At 41.5% G+C, this 21,618-nt stretch overlaps 1 protein-coding gene across 2 annotated transcripts in view; it reads right to left on the bottom strand.

The window, feature by feature from the left end:
* The window catches only part of AP3D1 (adaptor related protein complex 3 subunit delta 1), a 419,857-nt gene that overhangs the window by 209,044 nt on the left and 189,195 nt on the right, over positions 1-21,618 (bottom strand). For both annotated transcript variants that reach the window (XM_053703077.1, XM_053703078.1), the window contains exons 16-22: positions 21,360-21,505; positions 7,695-7,836; positions 7,059-7,130; positions 6,619-6,694; positions 6,303-6,502; positions 5,975-6,048; positions 4,899-5,064 (exon numbers count right to left, since the gene is read on the bottom strand). In XM_053703077.1, the coding sequence (XP_053559052.1) occupies positions 4,899-5,064; positions 5,975-6,048; positions 6,303-6,502; positions 6,619-6,694; positions 7,059-7,130; positions 7,695-7,836; positions 21,360-21,505 (876 nt within the window). The remainder of the gene's footprint in view (positions 1-4,898; positions 5,065-5,974; positions 6,049-6,302; positions 6,503-6,618; positions 6,695-7,058; positions 7,131-7,694; positions 7,837-21,359; positions 21,506-21,618) is intronic.

The raw sequence follows: 21,618 nt of genomic DNA, 5'->3' as shown, positions 1-21,618 counted from the left end.
CCGGATGGAAAGTCTGAAGACTCAAATAGTCCGCCTCCCAGTTGTCTACTCCTGGGATGTGAATAGCAGATAGATGGCAGGAGTGATTCTCTGCCCATTGGATGATCTTGGTTACTTCCTTCATCGCTAGGGAACTCTTTGTTCCCCCCTGATGATTGATGTACGCAACAGTCGTTATGTTGTCCGACTGAAATCTTATGAACCTGGCTTTCGCTAGCTGAGGTCAAGCCAGGAGCGCATTGAATATTGCTCTTAGTTCCAAAATGTTTATTGGGAGAAGCGACTCTTCCCGAGACCATAGGCCCTGAGCTTTCAGGGAGTCCCAGACCGCGCCCCACCCCAAGAGGCTGGCGTCGGTCGTGACAATGACCCACTCCGGTCTGCGGAAACTCATTCCCTGAGACAGGTGATCCTGGGTCAACCACCAGAGAAGTGAGTCCCTGGTTACCTGGTCTACTTGAATTTGGGGAGACAAGTCTGTATAGTCCCCATTCCACTGATTGAGCATGCACAGCTGTAATGGTCTTAGATGAATTCGAGCAAAAGGAACCACGTCCATTGCTGCAACCATTAGTCCTATTACTTCCATGCACTGAGCTATGGAGGGTTGAGGAATAGAATGAAGAACTTGACAAGCGTTTAGAAGCTTTAACTTTCTGACTTCTGTCAGGAAGATCTTCATTTCCATAGAATCTATTATTGTTCCCAGAAACGGAACCCTTGTGGACGGTGACAGTGAACTCTTTTCTATGTTCACCTTCCACCCGTGAGATCTGAGAAAAGCCAACACAATGTCTGTGTGGGCCCTCGCTTTGGAAAGAAATGACGCTTGGATTAGGATGTCGTCTAGATAAGGTGCTACAGCGATGCCCCTCGGCCTTAGGACCGCTAGAAGGGACCCTAGCACCTTTGAGAAAATTCTGGGAGCGGTGGCTAAACCGAATGGAAGAGCCACGTGAAGGATGGAACTCTGAGGAAATTGTTTAATATCTTTAAATCCAGGATTGGCCTGAAAGTTCCCTCTTTTTTGGGAACCACAAACAGGTTTGAGTAAAAACCTAGACCTTGTTCCCCGGAGGGGACTGGGTTTATCACTCCCATCTTTGATAGGTCTCTTACACAATGTAAGAATGCCTGTTTCTTTATCTGGTCTGAAGATAAGTGAGACAGGTGGAATCTTCCCCTTGGAGGAAGTCCCTTGAACTCTAGCAGGTATCCCTTGGAGACTATTTCTAGTACCCAGGGATCCGGAACATCTCTTGCCCAAGCCTGAGCGAAGAGAGATAGTCTGCCCCCTACCAGATCCGGTCCCGGATCGGGGGCTACCCCTTCATGCTGTCTTGGTAGCAGCAGCAGGTTTCTTGGTCTGTTTACCCTTGGTCCAGCCTTGCATGGGCTTCCAAGCGGGTTTGGGCTGGGCCGCGTTACCTTCTTGTCTAGCGGCAGTGGAGTTATTAGCCGGTCCGTTCCTGAAATTGTGAAAGGAACGAAAATTAGACTTGTTCTTAGCCTTAAAAGGCCTATCCTGTGGGAGGGCATGGCCCTTACCCCCAGTGATGTCTGAAATAATTTCCTTCAATTCCGGCCCAAAAAGGGTCTTACCCTTGAAAGGAATATTAAGTAACTTAGTCTTGGACGACACATCTGCCGACCAGGATTTTAGCCAAAGCGCCCTCCGCGCTACTATAGCAAAACCTGAGTTTTTCGCCGCCAATTTCGTTATTTGAAAAGCGGCATCCAATATAAAGGAATTAGCTAACTTTAATGCGTGAATTCTGTCCATGACTTCTTCATAGGAAGTCTCTTTCTGGAGCGACCATTCTAGTTCCTCGAACCAAAAGGACGCCGCTGAAGTGACAGTAATAACACACGTAGCTGGTTGAAGGATGAACCCTTGTTGAACAAAAATCTTTTTTAAGCAATCCTTCCAATTTTTATCCATAGGATCTTTGAAAGCGCAGCTGTCCTCTATAGGAATAGTTGTGCGCTTCGCTAGTGTTGAAACAGCTCCCTCAACCTTCGGAACCGTCTGCCATGCGTCCCTTCTAGGGTCTACTATGGGAAACATTTTCTTAAATATAGGAGGTGGGGCAAAGGGTACACCTGGCTTCTCCCACTCCTTATCCACTATGCTCGCTACCCTCTTGGGTATTGGAAAGCGTCTTCGTGCACTGGGACCTCTAAAAATTTGTCCAATTTGCACAACTTCTCTGGTACTACTACAGAATCACAGTCATCCAGAGTAGCTAATACCTCCTTAAGCAAAGCGCGGAGATGTTCTAGCTTAAATTTAAATGCTACTATATCAGGTTCTGCCTGTTGAGAAATTTTTCCTGAGTCTGAAATTTCACCCTCAGACAGCCCTTCCCTCACAGCCAATTCCGATTGATGTGAGGGTAAAATAGATAAGGCATCGTCAGCGTCTGATTGTTCATCCTTTTTTTATCTGTATTTAAAACTGAACAATCACGCTTTCTCTGAAATGCTGGCAGTTTGGATAAAAGATTTGCTATAGAATTATCCACTACTGCTGTTAATTGTTGCATAGAAATAAGCACTGGCGCGCTAGGTGTCGCCTACGCGGGCAAAGCTGGTGTAGACACAGAAGGAGAGGATGTAGAATTATCCTCACTACCTTCATTAGATAAATTATCTTGGGCAACATTATGAAATGTAACAGAGCTGTCCTTATTTTGTTTGGACGCTATGGCACAATTATCACAAACACTCAAAGGGGGAACACATTTGTCTCTACACACACAGAACATAGGTTATCTGATGGCATAGACATGTTAAACAGATTTAGGCATGCAAACAATGCAATAAAAACGATTTTAAACAAAAACGTTACTGTCTCTTTAAATAATAACATTACACACTTTATTTCTGAATGTTCAAAAAACTATGAAGGCAATATCCGATTTTTATGAAATTTGGACCCCAGTGTCTTAATGCTTAGAAAGTATTGCACAGCAAATATGGAGACTCTAGCTCTTAAAACAAGCAAACCAGAGCTAATTGTTGGATTTAACCGTTTTTATACACTACAATCCCTGCTACAGTATTGCTGCAGCATTTTACCTTCCTTAGGGGTCAATCATCCACAGAAATAAGCCTTCTGGAGTCACTTTCTGAGTCACAGGACCCTCTCACATGAAAACTGCATGCACTGCCTTGAAATCAACTGCACAGCTGAAGCACCAAAATGAGGCTTCCTCCCTCAGCACACTAGAGTGAAGGGGCCTTCCTGACTAGATTTAGGTGTCTAAAACATGCCAGATCAATAAAAAACGTTCCCAAGTGTATATGAGCTTATAAAACAGTTCAAATGCCATGATATTGTAATAAAAACCAATCGATTTTGCCCCTAACAGTGTCTACCAGCATAAAAATCAAAAAGGGGAAGCCTGTTATCTTTTTTGCTGAGGTGAAAGAAAAATGGCTTACCATTTTCCCTGAGGGGAAAAATGACTGTCATCTAGCATTAGCCTGTGTTGTTAGAAGGAGACTAGTCATACCTGAAGCAGATGAGTCTGCAAACTGTTACCCCCAACTGAAGTTCTCTTGTTTCAACAGTCCTGCGTGGTAACAGCAATGGATTCTAGTTACTTGTGCTAAAATCATATTCCTCTTAACAGAAATCTTCATCACTTTTCTGTTGTAGAGTAAATAGTACAAGCCAGCACTATTTTAAAATAACAAACTCTTGATAGAAGATATAAAAAACTACAACTAACACCACAAACTCCTCACCATCCCCGAGGAGATGCTACTTGTTCAGAGCGGCAAGGAGAATGACTGGGGGGCGGAGCTAGAGGGGGAGCTATATGGACAGCTCTGCTGTGTGCTCTCCTTGCCTTTCCCTGTAGGGGAGGAGAATATCCCACAAGTAATGGATGACGCCGTGGACCGGACACACCAATGTTGGAGAAAAATGATTGCGCCAAGAATGACGCAATAAACTTTGGCATGTTGCGCCCTCGTGAGCCTAATTTTGTCCGCAAAATTTAATGAAAAAGCAGTCAATACCCCAGGTAAGAAAAATATTTCCCTAAATATGCTTTTCTCCCAAATATGAAACTGAAAGTCTGCAAAAGGAAATATACATAAACCTGACTCATGGCAAATATAAGTACAATACATATATTTAGAACTTTATATTATTGCATAAAGTGCCAAACCATAGCTGAGAGTGTCTTAAGTAATGAAAACATACTTACCGAAAGACACCTATCCACATATAGCAGATAGCCAAACCAGTACTGAAACAGTTATCAGTAGAGGGAATGGAATATGAGAGTATATCGTCAATCTGAATAAGGGAGGTAGGAGATGAATCTCTACGACTGATAACAGAGAACCTATGAAATAGAACTCCCGTGAGGAAAACCATTGCATTCAATAGGTGATACTGCCTTCACATCCCTCTGACATTCACTGTACTCTTAGAGGAATCGGGCTTCAAAATGCTGAGAAGCGCATATCAACATAGAAATCTTAGCACAAACTTACTTCACGACCTCCATAGGAGGCAAACTTTGTAAAACTGAATTGTGGGTGTGGTGAGGGGTGTATTTTTATGCATTTTGAGGTTTGGGAAACTTTGCCCATCCTGATAGGATTGTATATCCCATACGTCACTAGCTCATGGACTCTTGCCAATTATATGAAAGAAATACTAATACTAGAGATGTGCTTTGGTCCTTTGCCATCTTGTTTCTCTTAGACACATTTTGGTAGTGTCAAGAACCACACAAATATGATTTTACTGGGCACAGACTCCTCAATTTTAACTTTGGCATCTATTATACAGAATACATTTTGAGAGACTAACAGTTAAACTGTAAAGTTTGGAAACTAATGCCTTATTTAACAAATGTATTTTTTATCTCTCTCACCTTCTTTTCTTTCTTTTTCACTCTTTCTGCCTCCAGATGCTTCTTCTCTTTCTTACTAGACTTTTTGATCTTTGAGTCTAATGTGGAGACTTCATTCTCAGGAGATTTCAGTGTGTCCGTATTTCTGTGTTTCTGGACTGGAAGCTTCTCTGTATCTGCTAGTGGTCTGTAAGACGAAAGAGCAGTAGCAACCATGAACAATGGCATGGTTCATTAAGATTAAAATCGATTGATCTGTCCTATCTAAAGTCTGAACAAGGTGCCGAAGGAAAAGGAGGCGAAAAGGGTTGTGTTCCTAGGTCTACAGCTTGAACATTTTATATTTTAGATATAAACATTTAACACGATTACAGAGGAAATGTGTCATTTAACAATATAGAAAAAGAAAGAAAGGAAAAGAAAGGGTAGATAACGATAACAGGTAGCACAAAAAATAGTAACTATTAAAGGAGGCCTCCCACCATCTATCTCTTTCAGCTTTGGATTGACATTGGTAAGTAGTTTGTCCTGAATTATATTATCTAGAAGGGTTTTGAATCCATAATTTTTTCATATATTAATACAATTCTATTTTATTTTCTCTGAGATAATGATGTATTTCTAATTGCATGTACCATTTCACCTGCTTTTCCCATATATATATATATAGTTTTAAGGCTTTTGATACTATTTAGCATGATGAACAATGAGTTATGTTTGGCTTTATCTCTGAATTTCGGTAGACCATGATAGAACAAAATACGCAGGCTTTGCTGTATTATTTATTCTCCATTGTTAGTAGAATATCTGTCCAGAGGTCCTCTAGTTTCTCACATCTCCACCAGATATGAAATAACGAGCCTGTAATTCTACATCCTCTCAAGCACATTCGGTGCGTTTAAATATACATTTAATTTGTTGGGGTGTATAGTGTTTTTTTAGTGTGTTTTTTTTTTGTATATATATATATATATATATATCAACTGACCTCTTAAAATAAGAAAAAATATTCGTACATGGTTATTTTTGTTATTATGTGAAAGCTGCCTTAAACCGCAATGCTAATATATTGTTTAGTCTGCTGTGTAAATACTTACTTATCCAAGTCTATATCCAAAGCTCTGTATGGATCATTTGGGTCCTTATCATCATCATCACTAGGAAGAGCATTCTGAAACACAGGCATAATGTAAAGATCTCACTAGGGTTCTCAATATAGTTTAGGATCAAATATAAAAGCTTAATTTAAAACTATATAAATGAAAGGAAAAGCAAGGACAAGCTCACATATAATAGGCAAGGAGAAAAGATAGAGAAAAAGAAGAAGAACATGGTAGCCAAAGACTTTTTAGTTTACAGAGCACATAGTATTTCAAGGTAAGGTTACAGTTCCCATATGGGCAGCATAAAGAGAACTGCACTAACCTCTGGCATCTCTTCTGTGATTATGTCCACATGGTGGGCAGGGGTAATGTCTTCATCACTCTCAGTGTGAAGCGACCGGTGCCTCCGTGTCTTTCCTCCTTTCTTATCTTTCTCCTTTTTACGCTTCTTATCCTTCTCCTGGCGTTGTTTGCTACGCCTTTCCTCCTCCAGTTTCACATACTGGTCTGACATGGGAAGTCCTTTGTTATATTTAAAAAGAAAAGAAAAAAAGTATATCAAAAACTCTGATTAAAAAATAAAACAAAAAGAAGAATGCAGTATGTTAGATTAAAGCCACGGCTATTCTGTTACCCACCTGGCACTTTGAGGGGAACAGATAGATCAATCTGAACAACAGGGATGTGATCAACTCCGGTGGAATCTTGGTAAAGCTGATGAAAAGGAAAGATAATTTTGTAGTTTGTATTATGTCATCTTTACAAACAGCAGCTTAAGTACATATAAGCCAAAGCAAAACCCATACTCTACTAACACAATGACCAGACAAATGCCTAGTTTACATTGATTTGGTAAATTGTGGAAACTGGTGATAAAAATATTTATTTTCATTAAAGTCCATGGAGATTTTTATGTTACCACCAGTTTCCGAACTTTACCACCGCAATGGAAACTAGGCCAAAGTTTGTAAAGAGCAAGCACTGACAACAAGATGATAAAACGGAGAGTCTATATACAAAGACAGTAAATCTTGTGTACAAATAACCACTAAAAACACAATAAAAAAATTATAAGTACCTTCTGAGGGGAAGGAGAACTCTTGATATAGAATGGGTTATTGGCTTGCTCTTCCTTTCTTACAGCTCTCCTCTGTAAAGAAAAAAAATATGGGGAGAAAAAAAATAAAATTGTCAAAATAAATTAATAGATAAATATTTTTTTTAGTTAAAGGGACACTCAAGTCAAAATTAAACTTCATGATTCAGATACAGCATGCAATTTTAAACAACTTTCCAGTTTACTTCCACTAACAAAATGTGCAGTCTTTTTATATTTACACTTTTTGAGTCACCAACTCCTACTGAGCATGTGCAAGAATTCACAGCATATATACGTATATGAATTTGTGATTGGCTGATGGCTGTCACATGATACAGGGGGAGTGGAAATAGACATAACTTTGCAATTTATTTAACAAAAATCTACTTCTCATTTGAAGTTCAGACTAAGTGCTATTGCATTGTCTTCTTATCATGCATTTGTTGATTATGCAAATCTACTGTATTGACTGGTCCTTTAAGTAGAAGATCAAGGGCAGATATACTGTAACAACAGTAACATACAGTACAACATTTAATAACTCGCAAAGTATAGACAAATCTAAATCAAATATGGTTTCCATTCCTTAACCATTCTTTGCCCATTCTTTCGTACCCTTGCTAGCTCATCCTCATCTATCTCTGGTCTGGACGACTTGCCGTGGGTTTGCTTCTCCTCCTGGAAAATTGATTTTGGTTTTTCATCTTCTGATTCACTGTCTGATGGGGGCTCATTGATCCAAGCATCCAAGTCTAAACTGGGAAATTGGAGAGCAGTTCAAAATATTAGCTCACAAAAAAAACAAAAAACTTTTGAAGTGGACGGCGGAGCACGGGGTTTAGTATCCCTTTAAACTCCATCTAAAATGTGTTAATACAAAGGGGGAAGTTTACCATCACTTTAAATTTTACTTTGGAGCACTTCCCACATGTGAGATACATAATATATTGTTACAAGTTAGTGCTATAAGGGTGTTACTCTCTCTCTAGTTTCATAAAAGGGATATGAAACCCAAACATTTTATTTTGTGATTCAGACAGAACAGACCATTTAAAAAAAGTTTTCAATTTATTCTATTATCAAATTTGCTTTGTTCCCATGATATTCTGTGTTAAAGAGATAGGCATTTGCAGCACTACATGACAGGAAATACTGCTGCCATCTAGTGCACTTGCAAAACTGCTACCATATAGTGCTTTTCAACAAAACATACCAAGAGAAAAAACATAATTTATGCTTACCTGATAAATTTATTTCTCTTGTAGTGTAGTCAGTCCACGGGTCATCCATTACTTATGGGATTATATCTCTTCCCCAACAGGAAGTTGCAAGAGGATCACCCAAGCAGAGCTGCTATATAGCTCCTCCCCTCACATGTCATATCCAGTCATTCGACCGAAACAAGACGAGAAAGGAGAAACCATGATGGTGACTGGAGTTTAATTAAAATTTAGATCTGCCTTAAAAGACAGGGCGGGCCGTGGACTGACTACACTACAAGAGGAATAAATTTATCAGGTAAGCATAAATTATGTTTTCTCTTGTTAAGTGTAGTCAGTCCACGGGTCATCCATTACTTATGGGATACCAATACCAAAGCTAAAGTACACGGATGAAGGGAGGGACAAGGCAGGAACTTTAAACGGAGGGAACCACTGCCTGAAGTACCTTTCTCCCAAAAATAGCCTCCGAAGAAGCAAAAGTGTCAAATTTGTAAAATTTTGAAAAAGTGTGAAGTGAAGACCAAGTTGCAGCCTTGCAAATCTGTTCAACAGAGGCCTCATTTTTAAAGGCCCAGGTGGAAGCCACAGCTCTAGTAGAATGAGCTGTAATTCTTTCAGGAGGCTGCTGTCCAGCAGTCTTATAGGCTAAACGTATTATGCTACGAAGCCAAAAGGAGAGAGAGGTAGCCGAAACCTTTTGACCTCTCCTCTGTCCAGAGTAAACGACAAACAGGGAAGAAGTTTGACGAAAATCTTTAGTTGCCTGCAAATAGAACTTCAGGGCACGGACTACATCCAGATTATGCAAAAGTCGTTCCTTCTTTAAAGAAGGGTTAGGACACAATGATGGAACAACAATCTCTTGATTGATATTCCTGTTAGAAACTACCTTAGGTAAGAACCCAGGTTTAGTACGCAGAACTACCTTGTCTGAATGAAAAATCAGATAAGGAGAATCACAATGTAAGGCAGATAACTCAGAGACTCTTTGAGCCGAGGAAATAGCCATCAAAAACAGAACTTTCCAAGATAACAGCTTGATATCAATGGAATGAAGGGGTTCAAATGGAACGCCTTGCAGAACGTTAAGAACTAAGTTTAAGCTCCACGGCGGAGCAACAGTCTTAAACACAGGCTTAATCCTAGCCAAAGCCTGAACGTCTGGAACTTCTGCCAGACGCTTGTGTAGAAGAATAGACAGAGCAGAAATCTGTCCCTTTAACGAACTAGCGGATAAGCCCTTTTCTAAACCCTCCTGTAGAATAGACAATATCCTAGGAATCCTAACCTTACTCCATGAGTAACTCTTGGATTCGCACCAATATAAATATTAACGCCATATCTTATGGTAAATTCTTCTGGTAACAGGTTTCCTAGCCTGTATTAAGGTATCAATAACCGACTCCGAGAAGCCACGCTTTGATAGAATCAAGCGTTCAATCTCCATGCAGTCAGCCTCAGAGAAATTAGATTTGGATGGTTGAAAGGACCCTGAATTAGAAGGTCCTGCCTCAGAGGCAGAGACCATGGTGGAAAGGACGACATGTCCACTAGGTCTGCATACCAGGTCCTGAGTGGCCACGCAGGCGCTATCAGAATCACCGATGCTCTCTCCTGTTTGATCTTGGCAAACAGTCGAGGAAGCATCGGAAATGGTGGAAACACATAAGCCATGATGAAGACCCAAGGGGCTGTCAGAGCATCTATCAGCACCGCTCCCGGGTCCCTGGACCTGGATCCGTAACAAGGAAGCTTGGCGTTCTGGCGAGACGCCATGAGATCCAGATCTGGTTTGCCCCAACGATGAATCAGTTGAGCGAAGACCTCCGGATGAAGAGTCTGGCGACTTAGAAAATCCGCCTCCCAGTTCTCCACGCCTGGGATGTGGATCGCTGACAGGTGGCAAGAATGAGACTCTGCCCAGCGAATTATCTTTGAGACTTCCAACATCGCTAGGGAACTCCTGGTTCCCCCTTGATGATTGATGTAAGCCACAGTCGTGATGTTGTCCGACTGAAATCTGATGAACCTCAGTGTTGCTAACTGAGGCCAAGCTAGAAGAGCATTGAATATTGCTCTTAACTCCAGAATATTTATTGGGAGGAGTTTCTCCTCCTGAGTCCATGATCCCTGAGCCTTCAGGGAATTCCAGACTGCGCCCCAACCTAGAAGGCTGGCGTCTGTTGTTACAATCGTCCAATCTGGCCAGCGAAAGGTCATCCCCTTGGACAGGTGGGGCCGAGAAAGCCACCATAGAAGAGAATCTCTGGTCTCTTGATCCAGATTTAGTAGAGGGGACAAATCTGAGAAATCCCCATTCCACTGACTTAGCATGCACAATTGCAGCGGTCTGAGATGCAGGCGCGCAAATGGTACTATGTCAATTGCCGCTACCATTAAGCCGATTACTTCCATGCACTGAGCTACTGACGGGTGTGAAATGGAATGAAGGGCACGGCAAGCATTTAGAAGTTTTGATAACCTGGCCTCCGTCAGGTAAATTTTCATCTCTACAGAATCTATAAGAGTCCCTAGGAAGGGAACCCTTGTGAGTGGTAATAGAGAACTCTTTTCCACGTTCACCTTCCACCCATGCGACCTCAGAAATGCCAGAACTATCTCTGTATGAGACTTGGCAGTTTGAAAACTTGACGCTTGTATCAGAATGTCATCTAGGTACGGAGCCACCGCTATGCCTCGCGGTCTTAGTACCGCCAGAAGTGAGCCCAGAACCTTTGTAAAGATTCTTGGAGCCGTAGCTAACCCGAAGGGAAGAGCTACAAACTGGTAATGCCTGTCTTTGAAGGCAAATCTTAGGTACCGATAATGATCCTTGTGAATCGGTATGTGAAGGTAGGCATCCATTAAGTCCACTGTGGTCATATACTGACCCTCTTGGATCATGGGTAGGATGGTTTGAATAGTTTCCATTTTGAATGATGGAACTCTTAGGAATTTGTTTAGGATTTTTAAGTCCAAGATTGGTCTGAAGGTTCCCTCTTTCTTGGGAACCACAAACAGATTTGAATAGAATCCTTGCCCGTGTTCCGTCCGCGGAACTGGGTGGATCACCCCCATTAGTAAGAGGTCTTGTACACAGCGTAGAAACGCCTTTCTTTATTTTGTTTGCTGATAACCTTGAAAGATGAAATCTCCCTTGTGGAGGAGAAGCTTTGAAGTCCAGAAGATATCCCTGAGATATGATCTCCAACGCCCAGGGATCCTGGACATCTCTTGCCCAAGCCTGGGCGAAGAGAGAAAGTCTGCCCCCCACTAGATCCGTTTCCAGATAGGGGGCCCTCTCTTCATGCTGTCTTAGGGGCAGCAGCAGGTTTTCTGGCCTGCTTGCCCTTGTTCCAGGACTGGTTAGTTTTCCAGCCCTGTCTGTAACGAGCAACAGCACCTTCCTGTTTGGAGCGGAGGAAGTTGATGCTGCTCCTGCCTTGAGGTTACGAAAGGCACGAAAATTAGACTGTTTGGCCTTTGATTTGGCCCTGTCCTGAGGCAGAGCATGGCCCTTATCTCCCGTAATGTCAGCGATAATTTTTTTCAAGCCGGGCCCGAATAAGGTCTGCCCTTTGAAAGGAATATTAAGCAATTTAGATTTAGAAGTCATGTCAGCTGACCAGGATTTAAGCCATAACGCTCTGCGCGCTTGGATGGCGAATCCGGAGTTCTTAGCCGTAAGTTTGGTTAAATGTACGACGGCATCAGAAACAAATGCGTTAGCTAGCTTAAGTGCTTTAAGCTTGTTCATAATTTCATCCAATGGAGCTGAGCGAATGGCCTCTTCCAGAGACTCAAACCAGAATGCCGCCGCAGCAGTGACAGGCGCAATGCATGCAAGGGGCTGTAAGATATAACCTTGTTGAACAAACATTTTCTTAAGGTAACCTTCTAATTGTTTATCCATTGGATCTGAAAAAGCACAACTATCCTCCACCGGGATAGTGGTACGCTTAGCTAAAGTAGAAACTGCTCCCTCCACCTTAGGGACCGTCTGCCATAAGTCTCGTGTGGTGGCGTCTATAGGAAACATTTTTCTAAATATGGGAGGAGGGGAAAAAGGCACACCGGGTCTATCCTACTCCTTGCTAATAATCTCTGTAAGCCTTTTAGGTATAGGAAACACGTCAGTACACACCGGTACCGCATAGTATCTATCCAACCTACATAATTTTTCTGGAATTGCAACCGTGTTACAATCATTCAGAGCCGCTAATACCTCCCCTAGCAATATGCGGAGGTTCTCAAGCTTAAATTTAAAATTAGAAATCTCTGAATCCAGTCTCCCTGGATCAAATCCGTCACCCACAGAATGAAGCTCTCCGTCTTCATGTTCTGCAAATTGTGACGCAGTATCGGACATGGCTCTCACATCATCAGCGCGCTCTGTCCTTAACCCAGAGCTATCACGCTTGCCTCTTAATTCTGGCAATTTGGATAATACTTCTGTCATAACAGTAGCCATGTCTTGCAAAGTGATTTGTAAGGGCCTCCCTGATGTACTTGGCACCACAAAATCACGCACCTCCTGAGCGGGAGGCGAAGGTACTAACACGTGAGGAGAGTTAGTCGGCATAACTTCCCCCTTGTTGTCTGGTGATAATTTCTTTACATGTAAAGATTGACTTTTATTTAAAGTTACATCAATGCATTTAGTACACATCTTTCTGTGGGGCTCCACATTGGCCTTCATAGATAGTGAACAAACAAATTCATCTGTGTCAGACATGTTTAAACAGACTAGCAATGAGACTAGCAAGCTTGGAAAATACTTTTCAAATAAATTTACAAGCAATATAAAAAACGCTACTGTGCCTTTAAGAAGCACAAAAAGCTGTCACAGTTGAAATAACAATGAACCAAATTAGTTATAGCAACCAAATTTTTACAGTAAATGTATTAAGTTAGCAAAGGATTGCACCCACCAGCAAATGGATGATTAACCCCTTAATACCCAAAAACGGATAACAATTTAATAATTAACGTTTTTATCACAGTCAAACACACTGTCACAGGTCTGCTGTGACGGATTACCTCCCTCAAAATGAATTTTGAAGACCCCTGAGCTCTCTAGAGACGTCCTGGATCATGGAGGATGAAGTAGGAAGATTGTGACTGAATTTTTACTGCGCAAAAAAAGCGCTAAAATAGGCCCCTCCCACTCATATTACAACAGTGGGGAAGCTCAGTTAACTGTTTCTATGCAGAAACAAAAGTTAGCCATGTGGTAAAAATCATGCCCCAATAAGTTTTATCACCAAGTACCTCACAAAAAACGATTAACATGCCAGTAAACGTTTTGAACATACATTTTAAAAGTTATGAAGTGTTATTAATAAGCCTGCTACCAGTCGCTTTTACTGCAGTTAAGGCTCATACATTACTTCAGTATTAACAGTATTTTCTGAATCAAATTCCATTCCCTAGAAAAATACTTCAGTGTACACACACTCATCAGCCTAATACCAGTCGCTACCACTGCATTTAAGGCTGAACTTACATTACATTGGTATTAGCAGTATTTTCTCAGTCAATTCCATTGCTTAGAAAAATAATTTACTGCACATACCTCGTTTGCAGGGGGGCCCTGCATGCTATTCCCTTTTTCTGAAGTTACCTCACTCCTCAGAATGTGCGAGAACAGCCAGTGGATCTTAGTTACGTCTGCTAAGATCATAGAAAACGCAGGCAGATTCTTCTTCTAATGCTGCCTGAGAAACAAAACAGCACACTCCGGTGCCATTTAAAATAACAAACTTTTGATTAAAGAAATAAACTAAGTTTAAAAACACCACAGACCTCTCACAACGACCTATCTTTAGTTAGGTTGCAAGAGAATGACTGGGTATGACATGTGAGGGGAGAAGCTATATAGCAGCTCTGCTTGGGTGATCCTCTTGCAACTTCCTGTTGGGGAAGAGATATAATCCCATAATTAATGGATGACCCGTGGACTGACTACACTTAACAAGAGAAAAGAACAATTAGAACAGAAGTAAATTAGAAAGTTGTTTAAAAATGCATGCTCTATCTGAATCATGAAAGAAAAAAACTGGGTTTCATATCCCTTTAAGATGCACCAACAAGCCTAGCAAAATTTGATGATGCCATTAGAGTGAATTGGCTGCGTGTAATTTCAAGTATGACTAAAGATGAAAATCATGAATTCATTAATATTACTAAAATGGTAAAAATACTAATACTGTGAGAGTAATAAAGAATATAAAGTAGTTTTGTTGCCAAATGCAAAACCAAATGTCGTGTATCTGATACCAAAGAAAATGTGATGATAAAAGTAAATTAGAAAATTGTTAAAACTGCATGCTCTCTATCTGAATCATGAAAGACATTTCTGAGGTTTCACTAGGACTAGCTAAAGTACAAATACCTATAAAAAGGAATCCTGTAGTTTGGCATTTCAACAGCCTATATACAATGATTGAAGCAAGTTTAAGTAATGAAGACCAGCATTATGAGGATGCCATCTAGAGGAGGCGACAGGTATAAAATGTTGTTAGCACAATAAACCGTTGCAATGGATATTTAAGAATCCAAATGGTTGGGTCATGAAACCCAAAAAACATAATTTATGCTTACCTGATAAATTCCTTTCTTCTGTAGTGTGATCAGTCCACGGGTCATCATTACTTCTGGGATATTACTCCTCCCCAACAGGAAGTGCAAGAGGATTCACCCAGCAGAGCTGCATATAGCTCCTCCCCTCTACGTCACTCCCAGTCATTCGACCAAGGACCAACGAGAAAGGAAAAGCCAAGGGTGAAGTGGTGACTGGAGTATAAATTAAAAAATATTTACCTGCCTTAAAAACAGGGCGGGCCGTGGACTGATCACACTACAGAAGAAAGGAATTTATCAGGTAAGCATAAATTATGTTTTCTTCTGTTAAGTGTGATCAGTCCACGGGTCATCATTACTTCTGGGATACCAATACCAAAGCAAAAGTACACGGATGACGGGAGGGATAGGCAGGCTCTTTATACAGAAGGAACCACTGCCTGAAGAACCTTTCTCCCAAAAATAGCCTCCGATGAAGCAAGTGTGTCAAATTTGTAAAATTTGGAAAAAGTATGAAGCGAAGACCAAGTTGCAGCCTTGCAAATCTGTTCAACAGAGGCCTCATTCTTGAAGGCCCAAGTGGAAGCCACAGCTCTAGTAGAATGAGCTGTAATTCTTTCAGGAGGCTGCTGTCCAGCAGTCTCATAAGCTAAACGAATTATGCTACGAAGCCAAAAAGAAAGAGAGGTAGCGGAAGCTTTTTGACCTCTCCTCTGCCCAGAGTAAATGACAAACAGAGAAGACGTTTGTCGAAATTCCTTAGTTGCCTGTAAGTAAAATTTTAGAGCACGGACTACATCCAGGTTGTGCAGTAGACGTTCCTTCTTTGAAGAAGGATTTGGGCATAAAGAAGGAACAACAATCTCTTGATTGATATTCCTGTTAGTAACTACCTTAGGTAAGAACCCAGGTTTAGTACGCAGGACTACCTTATCCGAATGAAAAATCAAATAAGGAGAATCACAATGTAAGGCTGATAATTCAGAGACTCTTCGAGCCGAGGAAATAGCCATTAAAAATAGAACTTTCCAAGATAACAACTTTATATCAATGGAATGAAGGGGTTCAAACGGAACGCCCTGTAAAACATTAAGAACAAGGTTTAAACTCCATGGTGGAGCAACAGATTTAAACACAGGCTTAATTCTGGCCAAAGCCTGACAAAAAGCCTGGACGTCAGGAACTTCTGACAGACGTTTGTGTAACAGAATGGACAGAGCTGAGATCTGTCCCTTTAATGAACTAGCAGATAAACCCTTTTCTAAACCTTCTTGTAGAAAAGACAATATCCTAGGAATCCTAACCTTACTCCAAGAGTAACCTTTGGATTCACACCAATATAGGTATTTACGCCATATCTTATGGTAAATCTTTCTGGTAACAGGTTTCCTAGCCTGTATTAAGGTATCAATAACTGACTCAGAAAATCCACGTCTTGATAAAATCAAGCGTTCAATTTCCAAGCAGTCAGCTTCAGAGAAGTTAGATTTTGATGTTTGAAGGGACCCTGTATCAGAAGGTCCTGTTTCAGAGGTAGAGACCAAGGTGGACAGGATGACATGTCCACCAGGTCTGCATACCAAGTCCTGCGTGGCCACGCAGGTGCTATTAGAATCACTGATGCTCTCTCTTGTTTGATTCTGGCAATCAATCGAGGAAGCAACGGGAAGGGTGGAAACACGTAAGCCATCCTGAAGTCCCAAGGTGCTGTCAGAGCATCTATCAGGACTGCTCCTGGATCTGGACCCGTAACGAGGAAGCTTGGCGTTCTGTCGAGACGCCATGAGATCTATCTCTGGTTTGCCCCAACGTCGAAGTATTTGGGCAAAGACCTCCGGATGAAGTTCCCACTCCCCCGGATGAAAAGTCTGACGACTTAAGAAATCCGCCTCCCAGTTCTCCACTCCCGGGATGTGGATTGCTGACAGGTGGCAAGAGTGAGACTCTGCCCAGCAAATTATCTTTGATACTTCCATCATAGCTAGGGAGCTTCTTGTCCCTCCCTGATGGTTGATGTAAGCTACAGTCGTGATGTTGTCCGACTGAAACCTGATGAACCCCCGAGTTGTCAACTGGGGCCAAGCCAGGAGGGCATTGAGAACTGCTCTCAATTCCAGAATGTTTATTGGCAGGAGACTCTCCTCCTGACTCCATTGTCCCTGAGCCTTCAGAGAATTCCAGACGGCACCCCAACCTAGAAGGCTGGCGTCTGTTGTTACAATTGTCCAGTCTGGTCTGCTGAATGGCATCCCCCTGGACAGATGTGGCCGAGAAAGCCACCATAGAAGAGAATTTCTGGTCTCTTGATCCAGATTCAGAGAAGGGGATAAGTCTGAGTAATCCCCATTCCACTGACTTAGCATGCACAGTTGCAGTGGTCTGAGGTGTAAGCGTGCAAAGGGTACTATGTCCATTGCCGCTACCATTAAGCCGATTACCTCCATGCATTGAGCCACTGACGGGTGTTGAATGGAATGAAGGGTGCGGCAAGCACTTTGAAGTCTTGTTAGCCTGTCCTCTGTCAGGTAAATCTTCATTTCTACAGAATCTATAAGAGTCCCCAGGAAGGGAACTCTTGTGAGTGGAACGAGTGAACTTTTCTTTTCGTTCACCTTCCATCCATGTGACCTTAGAAATGCCAGCACTAACTCTGTATGAGACTTGGCAGTTTGAAAGCTTGAAGCTTGTATCAGAATGTCGTCTAGGTATGGAGCTACCGAGATTCCCCGCGGTCTTAGTACCGCCAGAAGAGCACCCAGAACCTTTGTGAAGATTCTTGGAGCTGTAGCCAATCCGAATGGAAGAGCCACAAACTGGTAATGCCTGTCTAGGAAGGCAAACCTTAGGTACCGATAATGATCTTTGTGAATCGGTATGTGAAGGTAAGCATCTTTTAAATCTACAGTGGTCATGTATTGACCCTCTTGGATCATAGGTAAAATTGTCCGAATAGTCTCCATCTTGAACGATGGAACTCTTAGGAATTTGTTTAGGATCTTTAAGTCCAGGATTGGTCTGAAAGTTCCCTCTTTTTTGGGAACCACAAACAGATTTGAGTAAAACCCCTGTCCCTGTTCCGATCGTGGAACTGGATGGATTACTCCCATTAACAAGAGCTCTTGTACGCAGCGTAGAAAAGCCTCTTTCTTTGTCTGGATTGTTGACAATCTTGACAGATGAAATCTCTCTCTTGGAGGAGAGTATTTGAAGTCCAGAAGGTATCCCTGAGATATTATCTCTAGCGCCCAGGGATCCTGAACATCTCTTGCCCAAGCCTGGGCGAAGAGAGAAAGTCTGCCCCCCACTAGATCCGATCCCGGATCGGGGGCCCTCAATTCATGCTGTTTTAGGGGCAGCAGCAGGTATCCTAGTCTGCTTGCCCTTGTTCCAGGACTGGTTAGGTTTCCAGCCTTGTCTGTAGCGAGCAACAGCTCCTTCCTGTTTTGGTGCAGAGGAAGTTGATGCTGCTCCTGCTTTGAAATTACGAAAGGAACGAAAATTAGACTGTCTAGTCTTGGCTTTGTCCTGAGGCAGGGCATGGCCTTCACCTCCTGTAATGTCAGCGATAATCTCTTTCAACCCGGGCCCGAATAAGGTCTGCCCTTTGAAAGGTATATTAAGCAATTTAGACTTAGAAGTAACATCAGCTGACCAGGATTTTAGCCACAGCGCCCTGCGTGCCTGAATGGCGAATCCTGAATTCTTCGCCGTAAGTTTAGTAAGATGTACTACGGCCTCCGAAATGAATGAATTAGCTAGTTTAAGGACTCTAAGCCTGTCCGTAATGTCGTCCAGAGTAGCTGAACCAATGTTCTCTTCCAGAGACTCAATCCAGAATGCCGCTGCAGCCGTGATCGGCGCAATGCATGCAAGGGGTTGCAATATAAAACCTTGTTGAACAAACATTTTCTTAAGGTAACCCTCTAACTTTTTATCCATTGGATCTGAAAAAGCACAGCTATCCTCCACCGGGATAGTGGTACGCTTAGCTAAGGTAGAAACTGCTCCCTCCACCTTAGGGACCGTTTGCCATAAGTCCCTTGTGGTGGCGTCTATTGGAAACATTTTTCTAAATATCGGAGGGGGTGAGAACGGCACACCGGGTCTATCCCACTCCTTAGTAACAATTTCAGTAAGTCTCTTAGGTATAGGAAAAACCTCAGTACTCGTCGGTACCGCAAAATATTTATCCAACCTACACATTTTCTCTGGTATTGCAACTGTGTTACAATCATTCAGAGCCGCTAACACCTCCCCTAGTAATACACGGAGGTTTTCCAGTTTAAATTTAAAATTTGAAATATCTGAATCCAGTCTGTTTGGATCAGAACCGTCACCCACAGAATGAAGTTCTCCGTCCTCATGTTCTGCCACCTGTGACGCAGTGTCTGACATGGCCCTAATATTATCAGCGCACTCTGTTCTCACCCCAGAGTGATCACGCTTACCTCTTAGTTCTGGTAATTTAGCCAAAACCTCAGTCATAACAGTAGCCATATCCTGTAATGTGATTTGTAATGGCCGCCCAGATGTACTCGGCGCTACAATATCACGCACCTCCCTCTGAGCGGGAGATGTAGGTACTGACACGTGAGGCGAGTTAGTCGGCATAACTCTCCCCTCGTTGTTTGGTGAAATTTGTTCAATTTGTACAGATTGACTTTTATTTAAAGTAGCATCAATACAGTTAGTACATAAATTTCTATTGGGCTCCACTTTGGCATTGCAACAAATGACACAGGTATCATCCTCTGAATCAGACATGTTTAACACACTAGCAAATAAACTTGCAACTTGGAAATACAATTCAATTAGAATAATATTAAAATGTACTGTGCCTTTAAGAAGCACAGAAGATCTATGACAGTTGAAAATTAATAAATTGAAACAGTTATAGCCTCAATCCTTGTAAACAACACAACTTTAACAAAGGTTTAATCCCATTAGCAAAGATAACAAATTCTGAAAGCAGGAAACAAATTACAGAATAAACGTTTTTTATCTCAGTCAAACTATAATTCTCACAGCTCTGCTGAGAGAAATTACCTCCCTCAAAATAAGTTTTGAAGACCCCTGAGCTCTGTAGAGATGAACCGGATCATGCAGGGAATACAATGAGTTGCTGACTGAAATATTTGATGCATAGAAAAAGCGCCAAAAAGCGCCAAAAAACGGCCCCTCCCCCTCACACACAGCAGTGAGGGAGAACAGAAACTGTCAGAAAAACAGATTAAGCAACTGCCAAGTGGAAAAATAGTGCCCAAACATTTATTCACACAGTACCTCAGCAAATGAAAACGATTTTACATTCCAGCAAAAACGTTAAACATAATCTCTAGTTATTAAACAGCTTTATGTATTTCTTACAGTGTAATTCTAGTGAAGTACCATTCCCCAGAATACTGAAGTGTAAAGTATACATACATGACATTATATCGGTATGGCAGGATTTTCTCATCAATTCCATTGTCAGAAAATAAAAACTGCTACATACCTCTATGCAGATTCATCTGCCCGCTGTCCCCTGATCTGAAGTTTACCTCACTCCTCAGATGGCCGAGAACAGCAATATGATCTTAACTACTCCGGCTAAAATCATAGCAAAACTCTGGTAGATTCTTCTTCAAACTCTGCCAGAGAGGTAATAACACACTCCGGTGCTATTTTAAAATAACAAACTTTTGATTGAAGATATAAAACTAAGTATAATCACCATAGTCCTCTCACACATCCTATCTAGTCGTTGGGTGCAAGAGAATGACTGGGAGTGACGTAGAGGGGAGGAGCTATATGCAGCTCTGCTGGGTGAATCCTCTTGCACTTCCTGTTGGGGAGGAGTAATATCCCAGAAGTAATGATGACCCGTGGACTGATCACACTTAACAGAAGAAATGTTCCTTTATGGCATACAGCATATAATTGAAAACAATTATCCAATTTACTTCTATTATCCAATTTGCTTAATTATTCATGTTATCCTTAGTTGAATATAGATTAATTTGTTACTGGGAGCTAGCTGAACACAGTGAATGAGCCAAAGACAATATAAATAAATGTGCAGCCACCAATCAACAGCTAGCTCTTGGTACTGCTGATCCTGAACTTGCTTAGTTATGTTTTTCAACTAAGGATATAAACAGAACAAAGCATATTTGATGATCTTGCATGATATATCTCAATTATGAAAGTTACATTTTGACTTTACTGTCCCTTTACGTTTGGAGTGGGGCACTAGCAATTTTTATTTTTCAATGTACATATATAATAGTGTAAGTTGTATTAGTTATGTACCTTTAGTAGCTATAAATTGTAGCAGCTATTGTCACCGTATTTGAAAAATTAATTAGTTTAACAGTATAAAATTAGTTAGAATACGTAGTGATTATTGGGATTGACTGAAATGTTTAATTAAGTAACATATTTAGCAGTATAGCTGTGGTTTATTTGCTAATTAAACCCTTCTCTGATAACATACCCATCAGGTATAGGGACTTTCTTCTGAGCTTTAGGAGCCACGGGGTTCAACTCCCCAGCAAAAAGTGCCATCACTTCCTCTGCAACTAGGACCTCCTTGGACTGAAGCTTTTGGATATACTTTATTAGATGCAATATGCAGGATGCCTGCAAGATAGTTTAAAAGACAAAACAAAACAAACAATGTGGTGAGTCTACTGAAACACTACACTTCCATATCATTCATTTTTGCCAATATACTGCAAGATAGGGTCCAATAA

Source organism: Bombina bombina, chromosome 2 (genome assembly GCF_027579735.1).
Source record: "Bombina bombina isolate aBomBom1 chromosome 2, aBomBom1.pri, whole genome shotgun sequence".
Taxonomy (NCBI): domain Eukaryota; kingdom Metazoa; phylum Chordata; class Amphibia; order Anura; family Bombinatoridae; genus Bombina; species Bombina bombina.
Note: the sequence above shows the minus strand (reverse complement) of the source record. Positions and strands in the feature narration are given on the sequence as shown.